Below are 18662 nucleotides of genomic sequence, written 5' to 3' on the forward strand. Positions count from 1 at the left end.
GGGCAATTCTAACAAAACCCTTATCATTGTTATATACACCCAAGGCTTCATGGGTTGTGTAAATAGCATAAGGAATGGTCCATCCTGGGTGTGAAGTCATGATTTATGAATGCTTTATAGAATTGTCCACAGACTAATGTATTTTTTTGGTTCTTGATTTAATTTTAGATTTTAACTTACACGTTTAAGTTAAAAAAACACAGGTTCCATTTTGTTCTTTAACTTTTAAACATGATTAGCATTAGTCATTTTGAAGGTCCAACTATAACTTTGTTAATTTTCACCATTATTGGTCGTAATCTTAAGCAAAAGCTCACTCCCTCCTCCTCCATTGTTCTTATTTTCATTGACTTTTTCTCCCTTGAATATGGTAATTTATTGCATCTTATTAAGGTGTTGAATCTCAATGTTGCAAAAAGCATAGCAGCAGCACCCTCCAACCATGCAGCGAGTCTCTGTCAATGAAAGCTACATATTGTGCACCTAAATTACATGATTAGCAGAGTTTTCTATATAATTAAATAATATAAATATCAATAACCATGCTGCTTAGGAAGTGAAAGTGAATGAAGCTGCCTAGAGGGACAGTGATTCTATTGCAAAGAATTATTACATCATTAAAGGGAGGTGGCATTATGGGAGAACATTTAATGACTATGCGCATATTCATGATCAATATGTTCAATTAAACCATCTACTGCTAGATACCACCTTGTCACAATAACTCAGCAGACTAAAAAAATAACATCAAAAGTTTCCTGATTTATGGCTATGGTCCAACCAAATCATCCAACATCATAATTCACAACTTGGTCATATCTGTAGAAGCCTAAGGAGCAAAAGATCGAGATGTACTCCTTAAATAAAATGTGCCATTGGCGCTATATAACCAAGGACACCCATAAAAACATCAAATTTCAACCTTTTGCAACAACAAAACTCAACTCACCAAATGCAATGGTCCAGTGCAAGCATAACATTGAAATTTGTGCCACTACTAGGAAGGAAGGCTCTATAATATACAGCTTTTATGCCCACGGTAGAGGCGTAGATAATCTAAAATAACCCATTTGCGCATTGTATATTGCACTGTTAAATAGGAAAATATCATATGTGCATTGCAGCTTCACATTGTACAAAGACCATATTAACTCTGTACAACCACAACTTCTGGCCCTGGAGATTACAGTTCTTGACACCAAAATATTATGAGTTCCTCCCAATATCTTCGCCTGAGAACTCTCCATTACCAAAGGATGTTGCCGCTGCAGTAACATCTAGACTGCCACCAATTGATGTGATCAGCGCCGATAAGCCTCCACCAGGAGTGCCACCAGCAACCATCCCCAATCCAAGAAAATCAAGAGTGGTCTGCTTTGGCCCGAACAAGGAAGGAGCCCCTAACATTAATTCCTTCAGTCCAGAGCCACTGTCACAAGGAAGCCCAAGTCCTGGGGAAATAGAGGCACTGTCCGGTTCAACTTGTCGCTGACCCCATTGCAAACTATCTTGCTGAGTTGGTGCAGTTGAAGCAGAAGATGAAACTATGCCTAATCCACGAAGTAGAGAGGCATTTGTTGCAGCTGCACCCATCTGAGCAGCTTTCTGTAGCAACGCAGTGGCAGACATAGCTGGCTGTGGTGGCGGGGCATACTGTCGGCGCTCTTGCCCTCCTGTTGCAAACATTGACGAGCCGAGGCATAGAGAGATGGGATCAGAAAATGACGGACCTGGGATGTCCACCGAATGATCTGGGCGTCCCATGGCCCTGATTAGGTCGGTAAATGCAGGTGTTTGAGATTGCAGGTTTTCAGATGTGGTTGATGAAGCAAACAAGCTTGCAAATACACTAACTCCATTGCTTGTTGTGTTGGTGCTGGTGCTACAGCTCCCATTTAGAGCATTTTTGGCCTGTAGTTCCTCTAGGCTTTGTGGAGTATTTTCTGGCAACTCTAAAAAAATCAAAACAAGAGAGAAAAAGAAGCGGTAGTAATTTTAATAAACATATGACATTAATTGATAATATGGTGGAGAAAGAGAAGGGGAGAAGAGCAAAAGTGGCCAGTTAGGATGCATATAGAAATGTAAAGTTTGGGCCTCTCTTTTATATTAAAGTTTATGAGAAAAGAACAAATAATAGTTTTCTTTCTCAAATCCACTCCCCTTACCCCCAAAAAAGCAAAGCTTTTCTCTTTTTAGCTTTTGAATCTTTTGAGTTTCTTTGTCAACAAAATTGCACAATTTTGCTCCCACAGTTCCTAATAACACTTTTTAGGTGTTTTATTTATTATTATTGCTTAATTGGCTATCTGAATCTCATAGCACTTACTCTATTGTTCTGTTATTTATGAATATACACATATGGCAACAAAGAACAAACCAGACAAAAACTACTAAGGTCCAAGATTACAGAGAGAGAAACAACATCAACAAAAGGGTTTTTGTTGTTTAGTTTAACCATATCACATGACAAAAATAATATTTTTCAATGTTATCCAGATTCAAGTATTATCTACCTGGATTTTGCACCTTCAAATCAGATAGTGCGGCACTGTTTGACTGAGGAATAGCTGGTGGGGCTGGAGGTGATGGTGGAGGAAGTGGTGGCACCTCCATAGGTGATGAATCATCTCCGGTTACAGCTTTGGAATCTGAATCAGAATTAGCCTTTATGGCACTCTGAGTCTGTGTAGTTTGACTCTGAGGCTGAGATCTTGCACTCTCTTCTGCTAAGGCATCACAGAAAGCCCTATGTGTGATGAAGCTATCTCTCCTTCAAAACAAAACAAAAAAGTTTAACAAAACTCCAATAACTGAATTTCAAACATTGTAACAAAGCAAAATCCTTCAAACAAAAAACCTTGAAAACACAGTCCCACAATCACACTTGTACTCTCTGGTACCACAAATCTTAGAGTGAGCTTTCCAATCTGATTGAACTGCATATTTCTTGGAGCACTTTTCACATTTCCACTTCTTCTCACCGTGCTTTCTGCAAAAGTGCTTCTTTATCCCAGTGAGATCCCCAAGAGCTCTTGAAGGATCATGATGAACACAAGTTGGTTCTGGACAAACATAGACCCTTTTCCGCACTTCCTTGCTTGACCTCTGCCTAAGCTTCCATGGCAGATTATGACCCCTTCTGTGAAGCTGAAGATTCTGATCCCTTTGAAATCCTTTGTTGCAAATTTCACACACGAATCTGTTTGTGGCCATAAGGGTCTTTGGAGACAGAGCAATCACCTCTGCATCTGGATCTGAAAAACCCAAAAATATAAAGTTTAAAAAAGAATCATTGAATTAAAAAAAATACAAAGATGAAGATGGGTAATGAATTTTTCTTAGTACCTGGCATTCCTGGAAGATTTCGTTTTTTCTTAGTTTTTGAAGGTACTGTCTGATTACCAGAGGAAGAAACACTAGCTTCCCCTGAAACTGTGGAAACATTATCTAAATCAAGCGGCATGTGAGCCTTACAATTTCTTCAAAATCAAAGTGGGGAAATTTCAGGGCATTCACCCTCTTGATTCCAGACCAAGTTCTTGTGATGAATTTTTAATCTTTCTTTGCAATTTCTCTTCTTCTTTTTTTGGAGTTTTCTAGAATTTGTTTCTACTTTGTCTTCTTCTCAAGTCCTCACACTTTCCCTCTCTATATCTACCAGTCAAACTGCAGAAAAAAAATACTTTTTTTTTTCTTGGGTCACTTCTTTTTTCTCATTTACCCACCACTACCTACCAACTCTGATGATGGGGTCTCTGACCAAAATTAACTTTAACCCAAGAACTAAAATGATTAAACCCAACAAGCCAGTACCTTAAACAACTGTCACAAATTAGAAGAAGAAAAAACTCTTGCCGGCGAGGAACTTTGATCCAACATTAGAAACATAAAAAAATAACAACTTTAATCTAATTTAGAACAAGATCTACCTAGACCCAAAGATTTTTGCGGAAGAATTGAGAGGGTGTAATGAGGTGGCGGCGCTTGAATGAGAAAGATAAGGCTTTGAAGCTCCTCAATTTCCTTTTGTTTCTAAAGTTGCTTTACTAACTTCTTTATTGTGATAAATAAATGGGAAAGTCGCAGCCTCATAGGCGAATATAAAAACTTATACTCCGCCACGTCGCTTATAACTGCTTCACAAACTTCAAATTTATAAAAATTATTACAGAGAAAGTGAAATGTTTAATGAAATGAGTAACTACTAGTAATAAATACATTTTAAATATAGTAGTAAGTCCACTGGGCACTCCATACTGGTCATCCATATTATTATTTTTCCTCATATAGAATGCAATATATAAATTTAATATAGAATGAAAATTTAGAAAATAATATATGATGGTTAATATATATACATAAAATGTATGTGAATTTCTCATTTTATGTCTCCAATAATTATTATAGATATTTTTATGTTATTGTTTATTTTATTTGGGTTGAAAAAGAGAGAATACATAAATATGAGTATTGTGTAGAAGATTGATGATATATTAATATAAAAATGAAAGCAATGAAAAATAATTTTTGGAAGTTTAAAGTAATTATTAATAATACAAAAAGATATGTTTGAAATAAAAAAACTATGTCATGGTGGTGTTATTTATGTTTTGTTTATTAATAGTATAGATTATTACTTAAATATCTTAAAGTTAGAAGAAGAAAAAAGCTAATGTGACTTTTGAGGAGTAAAAATAGTGTATACAAACCCAAGAAAATTATATAGTTTTTATTCTTAGTTCAGTGTGCTATTTATTAAGTACTAACATATATTGATAGAAATTAATGAATATGATGTTATAGAATGAAAATTAAGAAAGGATATAGGAGTAATAATGATAATGGTTGTCGTAGGTGGTGATGTAAAAAAGACTTGGTTTTTGGGCTGGATCGTGGAATTATTTGGTGAACAAGTTCCTATCCTCCACTTGTTGCGGTAAATGGTTGCAATTTGGAATTGGAATACAGCACTCTCGTACTGTTTAACTTCAATGTTTGTCGTTTCGTGATTTGTTTGAATCCGTGTTCTGTACACACCGACAGGGACAGACAATCCATACATATAATAAATAAAATATCTACTTAACCAATACCAATATTCAAACTAGCTGACAAAGTCAAATAACTTTATCAGAATCCTTTTTACCAGTTTTTTTTTATTTGTTTCACTTTATAATATTCTTTTCCAAACTTCTTTATATAATAAATAATTTTATTATCATTTATTGAAATGATTTAAAATATAAAATAAAAATTGATTCAGCTTTATTAATAAATGAAAAAGAATAAAATTGTGGTTTCACATTCTTTGATCTGAAACTAAAAAAAGCTAATATAAAAGAGACAGAGAAAGTATAATTAAACGAAAACTTTTGGTGTTTTTGACACTATGGATTTGGCACGTTCCTTTGGTTCTCGTGCTTCACTATTCTTGATTGCTGCGATGGCCGTGTTCAAAAGTCAAAACTTATGGGCTCCAGCCATTTAGATTTTAGAATCTAGTTTAATAAATTTAATTAACTTTCATTTTGATTTTATATTCTTAAATTATAAAAGGGTTAAATAATAAATTTTTTAAGCCAATTCTACATCTTAACCATTAATTATAGAGAAATTTAATGGTTTAAATTAGTTGATAGATCTAAATTATTATATTTTTCCTATAATTGATAGTTAAGATTATGAATAAGTTTAAAAAGTTTACTATTGGAATAAGTGAATCCACACAAAATATAAAGTTAGTGAATTGATCGTTAATCTAGTATTTCAAACTATAAATCTTTCTAAGTTAATCATATTAAAAAGAAAATGTATCAAATATATAACAAAGTAACATGTATTATAACTATAAACATCCAAAATGATGACAATGTTTCATATCTTTCACGGTTACACGAGGTTGATGACACATGTTTAATTGGAAACTAATTTGGCATTAAGTATAAAATCAATTTAATTATTAAAGTGACATGAAAACAAAAATAAAACAATACTATAACCTAAATTATTAAATATCAAATATATTATTTGTATAAAAAATTTGAGGCCTTAAATGAATATGGCTTTATGAGGTAGCCTAGTTGTCATAAGACAGTCACTTACTTCCCCACCCTTCCCATCCATTTTACCTTGTTTTTTTAGTTATATTATTTATATATCGCGTTTTAAATATTGTAAACATTTATTATTGCATTGTCATCGAATAATGTTGGACACATGACATTTTCCTTTTTCGATGATGCTATTTTGACAATCAGATTACGAAAACTTTAAACGACATTTAATTTTTGAATATTTTTTTTTGAAATGTGTATATATAAAAATAAATGTTACGAACTGGGGGATAAACTACTTTGATTTGTTATAGAAATTATCAGATGGGAAACACAAATAACAGTTCATATGAGTTCTTTTTTGTATTATCAAGTGTATCCCTTCACATTTCTTGATAAAGAACTAATTTTATCTGGAATTCATGGTTGTTCCTTCCAATAAGGGTGACTTATATCCTAGGAATCGAGGCTTCATTCCACTACTCCAAACTTTACCTTGGTTGCACAATGGCAACAAATGCTAACACACTTAATTACACACATATGCCTACGTCTGTGATAACTTTTTGTAGTTATATTCTAATTCTTCCTAATTTTGAGCCTCCATTATTTTCTAGAAATTAAAGTTTTTACTAATTTTGAGCGTGTAGATTATGCCATTTTCTCAATTCATATAATCCGTGAACCAAAGGAGAAGTTAGAGATCCGGCTTTCTATCGTTTTCCTTTTCACTTGATGATACATTTAATAGTAATAACTCGATGCTTATCCATAGCTCGTATAATAGGCGAAAAGGAGCTTTCTATTAACAAATAGAAACGTAACCGGGTGTAGAGTAAAAAAAATACCATCCAAGAATTCTTCTCAGTTCTTTTCAGAGACGTATAGCACAAGAGTTTATGCCTATAATTGGGATCATGGCTAGATAGTGACAGAGATCAATTGTTCTCACTTTGTCTCAATTCATGTCCTGATCCAACGAAAACATGTTGCTTAGTTAAAAAGAAATTTTTTAAAAACACAAATTAATAGTTTTAATTACTTTGAGGATATTGATTGGCAAGAAACATGAGGATATAATAATTTTGGAACAAAGGATTCTGCTCAACTAGATAGTAGCTCGCTAGTATAGTTTTAGCCTTTTAGACCAGGGAGGCTCTTGTCTACATTGACTGGGTGTGAACAATTTCAATCCCCAAAGGGAGTTAATATTGTTTCTCCCAAGAATCGGATATTGAAATATGAGGAAAATTATGAATTTGATAATTTTTTAAATTATATTATTTAAAATTTGAAGCATTACAAAATTCTTTACGTCTCATGCCCTCAGTTTGTTCCATTAGATCATCTTAATCCCCCGAAAGGGTACACCATTTTAGATCGATGTAGAATAGAATACTATTGTATTATTATGCTTTTTGGATGACAAGCAATAATATTCATGAACCTATTCGCTCTTCGTTGACTTAACGACATTATTTATTAATTGCAATTTGTCATCATTCAGTTTAGATGATGAACTATTTAAAAGAATTAATACGGGAATCTTCGACAAATGCTTAGACCTGACCAATAATGAATCCCTTTGCCTTGGCCTTCAAGCAATTATCGACTGCCTAAACGGATAATGGATATAAGAAGGAAGAAACACTCTTCAATTAATATGGTAAAGATTATATTTCTGACCACCTACTTCATTAGTTCTTTATTAGTCGTTCCAAACAGTCATGCTTTCAATTAGCAGCGGAAATAACAATATAATTAAGGTTAGATTAATCCTTAACTCTCTTTGTCCCACAGTTTATGTCACTCCATGTGTCATAGACTTGTGATTAGTCAAAAAAAAATATTTAAGTTAAAATTTAATTATTAAGTATTTTTCTGACCAATCACAAGCTATGAAACAACAATTGTACTCCCTAATCAGAGCACCATGATTGAAGTACAAAATAAACAAAATCAATGTTACATTTTAAGGGGCCATGGATAGTGGATACAACTTCAATATCCAAGGGGCCGGGCTTCCAAACTGAATAAAGCTTTCAGTCTTGACCCCAAGCATTTCATTCACATATGATATCAACTGTAAATTGTAAAGTTAAGTGGAAGCCAACATAAATAAACTAACTAATGAACAAAGTCTAATTTTAATGCTACTAGATATAAATATAGAAATAGTGAAGTGATATAATATTGTGAAATACAATTATTTGTCATCATGAAAAGGCACGGTTAATTTCAAAATGGCATGATGGGTGTAACAGATTTTAAGATGAGAAATGATTGACTATGCAGTGAGTAAACAACCTTTACAATGCTAAGTTACTGATAGACATTCTAGTGCTATAGCTTTCAAATTGGTTCCATTGTCTTTTCAATGCTTTCTTTTTATCAACTCCTAGTCCATAGTATATCGAATGCTTTTGTGATGCGCTTGACATGAGCCCTTATAAAATTTATGTAAACATTATCATTATTAATGTTATGCACTAAGATTAACACCTAAGCAAATTAAAATTAGGAATATAATGGATTGCCATAAGGATGAACTGGAAACTTGAAATGTGGGAATACAACCAAAAAGCCGGCACATGTTCTTTTGTTTTTCAGTTTCATTTTATTTTTTCTTTTCTTCCTGCCTGCACTATTCATCATGGTCAGCATTGACCTGGAATATTTTAATTTCTTTTACAGTTCAAACAAAGCATTATTTTTGGCATAAACATGGGACCCTTCATCTGTTGTTTTGGGTTTTCAACTTTCTCTACGTCTGAGAGAGGATCAACCACTATCTTTTGAGTCAGCACTCAACATATACACACTCATTGACACGTCTTAGTCGATGGGATACGTTTATTCGAAGTTAATATCCACATCCCCAAAAACTCAAATCCCTGTCCCCAAAAAAAAATATCCACGTCCATGTATGACATTAAAGCCCTTTTAGCAGAATGAAAAATTAAGCACATAGACTACTAGAAAAATCGGATATAGAGACGGCACAAAATTCTCTATAAATCAGCAAATTTCTGCCCCTATTACAAAGACAAATTTAGATTTTTTTCCAAATCTATTGACAGAAACGGAAATTATTGTCCAAATCTAACATGAGAAGATTATATAAAAACAATGCTAAACTCTGCTTGTTAAAAGGAAATGGGGATCCCCTTTAGTGGGGTTTATGAAAGATAGATGTATTATCCTTAAGTGACAAGGTTGTTTCTAGAATTTGAACAAGGCAAGCGACCTTATTGTCTCTAATTTTAAATTGTAATAAAATATATTACTTATAATTTGCCACAACTAAATGATTTGATTTATAAACATGAGCAATGAAAGAAATCCAAGCAGCTACAACTCTGCCTATAAAATAAGAATAAAATTAAAGCAAACTATTTGTATAGTCTTGTGCTACCTTCTTTACTAAAGTCTAGCCATATGCTTCTATGTTCATCAAGAATATCTCCAAAACCTAATGAAAACCCATGGATCCTCTCAAGGCTCGTGCATGCAAATAACATAAATTTAATTTGTGAACTTAATTAAAGATATATAGTTTAATAAAGATAATCACAGAACAGGAGCAATTTAGATTGAAAGTGGTGATGTTTGGGTGGATACCTGAAAAATCTATTAGAGGTTCAAGATTCTAGATTACTCTGTTCCTGTGGAGCTGATCCATTGCCATCTCTCTCATCCATAGCTTCAAAAAAATAATGAGTAAATAAGCATCTAGTTGCTATTGGCCACAACAAAATGCTTTTGTTATTAAAAAAATTATTTTCATTACCTCATAAGGCAAGCATATGATTTATAGCTTGCTGTTTTTATCAGATGTTGAAGAAGTCTGAAATAATGTTTCATTTGGTTTTAGTATATAAAGCATTGTGTGTGCAAAACATGGCAGAGGTCAAGAAAAGAATAAAAGGCTTAAAGAATATCTATATATGCACGAGTTGATGGCTCCTACGTTTTTAATCAAATCATATTGGTTTTTAATAGTTTTCAAGGTTCTTTTTTAAGTACAATAGTGTTCAAGGTTCTTAGAAATTAGTAAATCTATTTTAAGTTGATGAATGAAAAGGTAAAAGTTACATACATGTGAGGACTGAAACTAAAATGAATGTTGAAGCGCATAAGCATGATGAGATAAGTCCACCATGGAATGCTGCAGGGACAAACACAAACGGTGAAAAGAGAAATATGAGAGCCATCTATACTACACTTTCCACATATGGAACACAACACAATTGTGATGCACAAAATTAACAACTCAGAAAACCACCCAAATGGTCGAATCAGTTAGCATAGCATATGAAAAAAGATCACACGCTAGGTACCTGCATGAATTACAGTAGCAACATCAAATTAATTCCATTCAAAGAAGCTTTTAAGGATAATAGCAGCAAGTACATACAGAAACTTCCCAAGTATATAAAGAAACTTCTACTAATAAGAAACTTTGATAATACATGCAATACATTAGAATCAAGTCAACAAACACAACATAAAATAAAACTTATTGTTTGCCACCCAAAGTTTTCATTTCACTAACTTATACCAAGCTAACCTTAAAGACAGGGACATTAAATCATAAAAAACAAAATCAACCTAGAAAGGAGGAGCCAACCATGCCCTAATGATCAAGCATAAAGAAAATAAAAATGTTAGCATTTTAATTGCTCTTCTTTTTGGTCATGAAAGAAACAAATAGCAATACCATAACAAAAATGAAAAATATAAGAAATGATCATGAGTACTTGTACTAGTTGCAATACCGTACCCTAACAGAAATTCATCTTGGCCTCAGTGGCAACAAAGAATCTTCATCTTGCAGTTCTAAAACACTTATGAAGCTGACATTCCAATAAGAAAAACACTTCATCCATCATACAGATATAAATGAACCTAAGAAACAAACCCTCCAATCCCCAAATGAAAGGGGAAGAAGAATGTAGCATTTGTCAAAGGAATCGAAACCCTAGAGGCGTGAGTCGAGACAGAAACCGATCTTCCTGAGAATGTGTGAAAGGGAGTGAGGGACTCACCGTAGTTGAGCGTTACTGGCGAGACTGAGAAGGAAGTGGCCACGTAGCATATACGCAAACCGTGCTTTTAAAGAGGACCAAAACCGTCTCTACATTGGTACCAACACTGCTTTATCAATCACTTATTTTTTTTTACATAGAATCTATCATTTTCATCTTATATTATTATTTAAGAAAAAATAATTTAAATATAAGAAATACATTATATAAATTTAATAGAGAGTAAAGATTTAAGAATATAATTTGTAGTAATTGATACAATATATATAAAATTTATGCAAATTCTCATTTTGTGCCGATAGTTAGAGAGTTGTTGAATGTTTTTTGTGTTATTGTGTGTTCTTTAGAAAATACAAAAGATAAAAATAAGAGAATATATGAAGATTAATGATATATTAATATAAAAAATGAAAGCAATGGAAAGAATATGTGGAAGTTTATAATAATTATTAATGAAAGAAGATACAAAAGGATAAATTTAGAATATAAAAATTATGTCGTTGTGTTAGTTATTACTTGTTTTGACTCTATTAATAATTAGAGTGTACAGGCACTTCGTGCCTGTCAGAAAATATTATGTGATACTACATATTCAATTTTTATATATTTCATTTTTTTGAATTAAAATGTATTTATTGTGTTAGGTGTACTTTATATTATATTTTTTTATGTTTGTGATAATGTTTAATTTAATGTGAGATATGTAGTTAATTAATGAATTGGTGGTAATTGCTTATGATTATATAGTTTTTTTGTAAAAATTAAATAATATTAAGGGCAATATAGGAAATGAGAATTACACCATGATGGAAATTATTTCAAGTTTTGGCTTGATATATACTAGTGTGTACAGGCACTTCGTGCCTGCCGGCGAATATTGTGTGATACTACATATTCAATTTTTATATATTATATTTTTTTGTATTTATGATAATGTTTAATTTAAGGTGAGATATGTGGTTAATTAATGTATTGGTGGTAGTTGCTTAGGATTATATAGTTTTTTTGTAAAAATTAAATAATGTTAAGGGCAATATAGGAAATAAAAATTACACCATGAATGAGGGAAGTTATTTCAAGTTTTGGCTTTATATATAGTATAGATATAGAAATATAGATAATATAGAAATAGATGATATAACATTGAGTATAATATTTATGTTCTCACAGAGTAAAAATTTATACGAAATCTATGTATATCTACTGTTTATTTCAATTTTAGAGTTAATAATAATAAAATATGAATGTTGAATGATGAAGTAATATTGTGAAATATCTTACATTATGCATACATATTTTTCTATATAATATTTGCTATATCTCACTCATAGATTACTCTTTTGTTTGGATAGAACATAGATTAATTATTAAATTTAAATAGAGTACCTTACACAGGTAACAACCTTTACCATCATTTTATGGATGACCCTTGGAAAATGGTAGATAAAATCATTTGCCTCGGGAACGGTCCATTCAGGCATTCACTATGTTCTATTTATATTCTATTAGCCGGGTAATGTATTTTTCATTTCACACATTTCCTAACCTGCTTTTTATTTTTATCTCTAATCATGGGTGTTGAGGGTAGTGTGCACATATGTTGGTATTGTTATTTCACACTTAGTGTCATTTCATGTATCATGATTTTATGATGGGTTGAAAAAAGTACATCTGAGTTAAAATTTAATTTTTAAGTAATTTTCCCATCAATCATAAAGTCATAATTCATAGAATAACATTAAGTATGAGACAATAGATGTGCATTCACTCATAAGCAAAGAATTGAATAGAGAACAAATTCATACTAGGTTTAATGTTAGAATCAATCAAGACTCCAATTTCTTTCATCATATTAAATTTCAACATTTTTTCTATTTTTCTTATAAAAAATTATGAGTATAATATTCATATATTATCAATGTAAAAATTAATATACAATTAACATATTATCCATCATTTATTTGTATAACTTATATTTATTAAAAGTCAATAAGGATTAAATATGAGTATTGTATAATACATTAACAATGTAACAACTTCTTACATTTTAGGTACATACATTCTTTTTTGTCAAAAAAACTGTTTATCTCTACTCCATGTATTTTCAATCCATACATATGCCAATAGAATGTTACCCACTTACCTTTATATGTTTGGGACGTGAATGGTTGGGATCTGGTGACAAAGGTTTTAGTAAAAGAGGGCAAGAAAGGCATTTGCCAGGTTTACTTAATCAAAAAAAGAAATATAGTGTGTAAGAAAAGTTGCACTTGAATTGTGTAAATGTTTTTTGTTATTTTTACAATAGCAAAGGTTTCTAGTTGGAGAATAATTATTTAATATTATACTTCATGCTACTTTTTACCTAAGCCTGGGTCTATCATTTATGTTGGACTGCAACGGGACCTCAAACTATCATGGAGTTCTATTGTTACATGGACATGGGAAGAGAGTGAAGAATCATAAGTGAGACACACGTTTTGAACCAAAACTTTAAGGCATTAGTTCCATGGATCTTTCCTTCTTATAAACTCTTTCATTCCTCCTGCATATCCAATGTAAGACTTCACACTTGAATAAACCTAACAGTATGAGATATGAGATAGTAATTGAAGTTCATTATGCTCGCAAACATAATTTCACAACTTTCATTCACATCAAATGAAGTTATTAATTTCCTTCAATTGTCTGTTATATATTCCATATACACAACTCAATTTCCAAATTTAAAAGGAAAAGTTTTGGTATCTCATTTGATGTGTCCAAGATTTGTTGTACAAAAATAATTTTCCTTACAGTAGAAACTATGCATTGTTGCACCAATGCTTCATTTTTGTCTCCTTAGACTTTTTCCCAAAAATAATCTCCATATCTTCCAATGATCTTCCTTTTGTTTCAGGCAAGAAGGAAAAGAAGCAAAAAGCCAAAACAGTGATACCAGTAAACATAAAGAAACTCCCACCCATTGTTAACTTTCGATAAATTGAAACAAAACTTGTAACCACTATAACATTTGTAATCCTATTCACAGTAACACCAATAGCAAGCCCTTGTGCCCTCAACCTCTGTGGAAATATCTCAGAGCTATAAACCCATGTCACAGGTCCTATTCCAATAGACACAAAAGCCACAAAGATGTAGGTAACAACAATGGTAAAAGATATTGCCCACGTTATTTCTTGTTTAGAATGTTCCACTATGGTCAAGCAAAAACCCAAACCTAAAAGGGTCACAACCATACCTCCAGAACTAATCAACAATAGAATCTTCCTACCAACTTTGTCCATCAAGAAAGTTGATAAGATTATAAAGCTAGCTTGGCTAACACCCATTCCAACCGTGGCTAAAAGGAGTTTGCTCTTGTCGGTAATGCCAGCTGTTTCAAAGATCCTAGGACTATATATCATAACAGCTTCAATTCCTGTAATCTGTTGAAACACATGAACCCCAATAGCTGCAATTAGTATTCTACGCACAGGGGGTGAAGGTTTATAGAATAGTTCCTTAATAGCTCCTTCACCACCTTGAGCATTTTTCACAACATGGACAATGTCTTGGGTGCATTTTTCATCAATTCCAGCAGCAACTTTTATTTCTTGTAAGCGTTGTAGGGCTTCTTCTTTGGTGTTAGAGATTAGTAAAAGAACATTCTTTGCTTCAACAATTCGTCCTTGCATGACTAACCACCTTGGTGACTCTACCAATTTAAACATGAGAATGGCCAAACCTAATGAAGGAATTGCCGGAACAGCAAGCATCATCCTCCATCCAAGTTTTAAAGAAAGTTTTTCCTCCTGCATATCCAATGTAAGACTTCACACTTGAATAAACCTAACAGTATGAGATATGAGATAGTAATTGAAGTTCATTATGCTCGCAAACATAATTTCACAACTTTCATTCACATCAAATGAAGTTATTAATTTCCTTCAATTGTCTGTTATATATTCCATATACACAACTCAATTTCCAAATTTAAAAGGAAAAGTTTTGGTATCTCATTTGATGTGTCCAAGATTTGTTGTACAAAAATAATTTTCCTTACAGTAGAAACTATGCATTGTTGCACCAATGCTTCATTTTTGTCTCCTTAGACTTTTTCCCAAAAATAATCTCCATATCTTCCAATGATCTTCCTTTTGTTTCAGGCAAGAAGGAAAAGAAGCAAAAAGCCAAAACAGTGATACCAGTAAACATAAAGAAACTCCCACCCATTGTTAACTTTCGATAAATTGAAACAAAACTTGTAACCACTATAACATTTGTAATCCTATTCACAGTAACACCAATAGCAAGCCCTTGTGCCCTCAACCTCTGTGGAAATATCTCAGAGCTATAAACCCATGTCACAGGTCCTATTCCAATAGACACAAAAGCCACAAAGATGTAGGTAACAACAATGGTAAAAGATATTGCCCACGTTATTTCTTGTTTAGAATGTTCCACTATGGTCAAGCAAAAACCCAAACCTAAAAGGGTCACAACCATACCTCCAGAACTAATCAACAATAGAATCTTCCTACCAACTTTGTCCATCAAGAAAGTTGATAAGATTATAAAGCTAGCTTGGCTAACACCCATTCCAACCGTGGCTAAAAGGAGTTTGCTCTTGTCGGTAATGCCAGCTGTTTCAAAGATCCTAGGACTATATATCATAACAGCTTCAATTCCTGTAATCTGTTGAAACACATGAACCCCAATAGCTGCAATTAGTATTCTACGCACAGGGGGTGAAGGTTTATAGAATAGTTCCTTAATAGCTCCTTCACCACCTTGAGCATTTTTCACAACATGGACAATGTCTTGGGTGCATTTTTCATCAATTCCAGCAGCAACTTTTATTTCTTGTAAGCGTTGTAGGGCTTCTTCTTTGGTGTTAGAGATTAGTAAAAGAACATTCTTTGCTTCAACAATTCGTCCTTGCATGACTAACCACCTTGGTGACTCTACCAATTTAAACATGAGAATGGCCAAACCTAATGAAGGAATTGCCGGAACAGCAAGCATCATCCTCCATCCAAGTTTTAAAGAAAGTTTTTCGAAGAAATAGTTTGACATGTAACCAAGCAAGAGTCCTAAATTGATGGAAACATCTGGGAGAGCGGTGAGGAATCCTCTATAGGAAGGAGGAGAAATTTCTGCACTGTAAATTGGTGCAACAATGAGTGCAAAACCTGCACCAATTCCAGTAGTGCATCTTCCAATCATCAAGATTGGATAAGAAGGACCATAACCCATTAGAATGGATCCTAATAAGAAGATGATGGAGGCTAGAATGATGGTGTAGCGGCGACCTAAGTAATCAGATGTTCTTCCAGCAGCCATGGTTCCTATTAGTGCAAATGCATTTAAGATACCTATTAGAAGTTCCACTTGTAGGTCATTGATTCCAAGATCTTCCTTTATGAATAAGGCTGCTCCAGCCATCACTCCTGTCACTGAATAATCAATGAAAAATATTGCTTATTAGTTGAAGTTGAACCCATAAAAATAGCATTGTTTATTAGCATATTCTAAATTCTAATGGTCTATGCCATAAGTACACAATACTCTTCAATATACGTGGTTCTTTATTTCATATATCATATCATTTTTAGATTCATTGTTTTACAAAATATCATTAAAAAAATGTTTGTTTTCCTAGTTTCAAATTCTCCTTTGTGAAATGGTTGTTTAAACCCTAGAATTATCTTCTTGGATGTTATATCTTAATATATGGATAAAAGTACTATTTATTCTCCTAAATATCTTCTTTTTCTATTTTAATGGATATCATTGCTGACAAAAAAAATTGGTCTGAAATAATGAAATTCATCAAAATATAAAACAAACGTTCCACCGTAAATTATAACAAGATCATATGGATCTTGGTATCTGAATATCATAAATTGATACGCCATATGTGAGAAGTGAGAACTAATATGCATTCAGGATTGCTAAAAGAGTTTGGTAACTATGATTTGAAAGATAAGGAAACTAACATATTAACGCTTAAATATCTATTTTGAAATACTTTATAAGTAGAAAGATTTATATGGACAAATAGACGCTTCCACTCGTAAATGGTGATCAATGATTAATTAGAATTATGAGACAAGTAGTACAATATAATAATAGAAATTAAAGTTACTCACCATAACCAAATACAGCAGAAATAATAGAGGCAGCTAACACACAAGCACAAGTATACATGTTGAGTCTATCATGACTCTTTCCATTTTCATTAGTACCATTTTCCATGGGAAGTTGGTATTGTCCATCTATTTCTTTTTCTCTAGACATTTGTTAATGTTACTTTTGTTTTCTGTCGAATGTAAAAAAGTAATGACTCTTTTATAGAGGGAGGGACATCTTATTAATTAGCAACACTTAAAGTCCAAGATGCCAATTATTATATTCTTTTGTTAAGTAAGCAAATGTTGCTTCACTCTTAGAAAGAAATGCATGCGCCTCTACCTCATTTCCAGAAGTATCATGAATATTATTATTTAAAAAAAAAACAAAGCGATACCTCTTAACCCTAGTTGTTTATAAAATTCACTAAAAACGACTCTTCAACATCATTAGAAAGTTAATTAGTACTCTAGAGAATAGACTATTCATATCTAACTTCTAATCACATAATTTTATTATTATTGTTTACTATTTTCTACCGTTCATTTCAATCAAAATCGGTCATAGTAAATATATCTTCCTATCGAAACGGCGGAAATATATGGCTTCTACCAATAATAGAGTTTTATGATATTCTCAGACCCACGTCTCAAATATATAACGGAATATATGGCGGAGATACATTATTTTCATTATAATATTGAGGAGGAAAATCAAGTTAGGGGATTAAAAATCACGTGTAGGTCTAAGCGTTGGAGGTTGTGTTTAGCCGGAAATCCTGTATTGAAATATTTAATATTGTAATAATTGCATTATTAAATACTTGGTTATGAGAATTTTGTCACTTGATACTCATATTTAACTTAAATAGAACTATCTCCTACGGAAATCTTGTGGTTCAAACAAATATAAATTAAGGTTTAAAATTATCAATTAATATTATCAACAAGACTCATAGACATTGAATTGTAGTTGTTGATATGCTAAGAAATGAGTCTGTAGAGTGTTTATTGGGAGACACCTTTAGTGAGAAAAAATAAAATACAACGACTTAATATTAATTGCAGTTAATTAATTAATATCATATGTTTTTTAATTAGAAAATAACATTCTATGCGATCGATTTGATTTTAATTTCATGCGAGGCACAGATGATTTTTTACGGTCCTAGGGTTGTCCATAGAGTGATAGTAAAGGTTGCAACGACAATATACTGTTTACTGACATCTATGATCTATTTTATTTTAAATATATATTTAAAAGAAATTATGTGTTCAATTTCACCATGTACCGTTTTTTTTTGTCATTATATTTTTCAAATTTGGCTCTATTAAGTATTAACAGCCATTTTAGTTAAATAAAACAACATCAACGTAATATTCTTGTCATCCATCTTACCAATGATTTGTCCTCCTCATACTTGCTTTTAAGTTTTTCAATTTTA

General features: G+C 32.3%; 3 protein-coding genes across 4 annotated transcripts; all 3 read right to left on the reverse strand.

The window, feature by feature from the left end:
- Positions 666-4103, reverse strand: LOC109348683 (protein indeterminate-domain 1). Of its 2 annotated transcripts, XM_019589209.1 has the most exons (5): positions 3933-4103; positions 3349-3825; positions 2861-3257; positions 2517-2773; positions 666-1952 (listed from the first exon to the last, which is right to left on the reverse strand). In XM_019589209.1, the coding sequence occupies exons 2-5, from the start codon at positions 3464-3466 to the stop codon at positions 1207-1209; spliced, it is 1518 nt and encodes a 505-aa protein (XP_019444754.1). In that variant the 5' UTR covers positions 3467-3825; positions 3933-4103; the 3' UTR covers positions 666-1206. The 2 variants fall into 2 exon arrangements, with proteins under 2 accessions (XP_019444754.1, XP_019444753.1); XM_019589208.1 differs by having other exon boundaries at positions 3349-4103.
- Positions 13839-14904, reverse strand: LOC109350379 (probable polyol transporter 6). Its single transcript, XM_019591622.1, has one exon. It carries the CDS (start codon positions 14902-14904, stop codon positions 13909-13911), a length of 996 nt encoding a protein of 331 aa, XP_019447167.1. The 3' UTR covers positions 13839-13908.
- LOC109350892 (probable polyol transporter 6) lies at positions 15088-17412 on the reverse strand. Its single transcript, XM_019592203.1, has 2 exons — positions 17239-17412; positions 15088-16542 (listed from the first exon to the last, which is right to left on the reverse strand). Exons 1-2 carry the CDS (start codon positions 17384-17386, stop codon positions 15158-15160), a joined length of 1533 nt encoding a protein of 510 aa, XP_019447748.1. The 5' UTR covers positions 17387-17412; the 3' UTR covers positions 15088-15157.

Source organism: Lupinus angustifolius, chromosome LG06 (genome assembly GCF_001865875.1).
Source record: "Lupinus angustifolius cultivar Tanjil chromosome LG06, LupAngTanjil_v1.0, whole genome shotgun sequence".
Taxonomy (NCBI): domain Eukaryota; kingdom Viridiplantae; phylum Streptophyta; class Magnoliopsida; order Fabales; family Fabaceae; genus Lupinus; species Lupinus angustifolius.

Bases quoted from the DNA above. Each gene is read 5' to 3' on its own strand.
- LOC109350379 (XM_019591622.1), bottom strand. From the start codon at position 14,904: ATGCAGGAGGAAAAACTTTCTTTAAAACTTGGATGGAGGATGATGCTT.
- LOC109350892 (XM_019592203.1), bottom strand. From the start codon at position 17,386: ATGTCTAGAGAAAAAGAAATAGATGGACAATACCAACTTCCCATGGAA. The intron at 16,543-17,238 runs GTGAGTAACTTT...TTGATTATTCAG, and splicing joins TTCTGCTGTATTTGGTTATG to TGACAGGAGTGATGGCTGGA.
- LOC109348683 (XM_019589209.1), bottom strand. From the start codon at position 3,466: ATGCCGCTTGATTTAGATAATGTTTCCACAGTTTCAGGGGAAGCTAGT. The intron at 3,258-3,348 runs GTACTAAGAAAA...TGGGTTTTTCAG, and splicing joins AAATCTTCCAGGAATGCCAG to ATCCAGATGCAGAGGTGATT. The intron at 1,953-2,516 runs GTAGATAATACT...TGATTTTTTTAG, and splicing joins TTTGAAGGTGCAAAATCCAG to AGTTGCCAGAAAATACTCCA.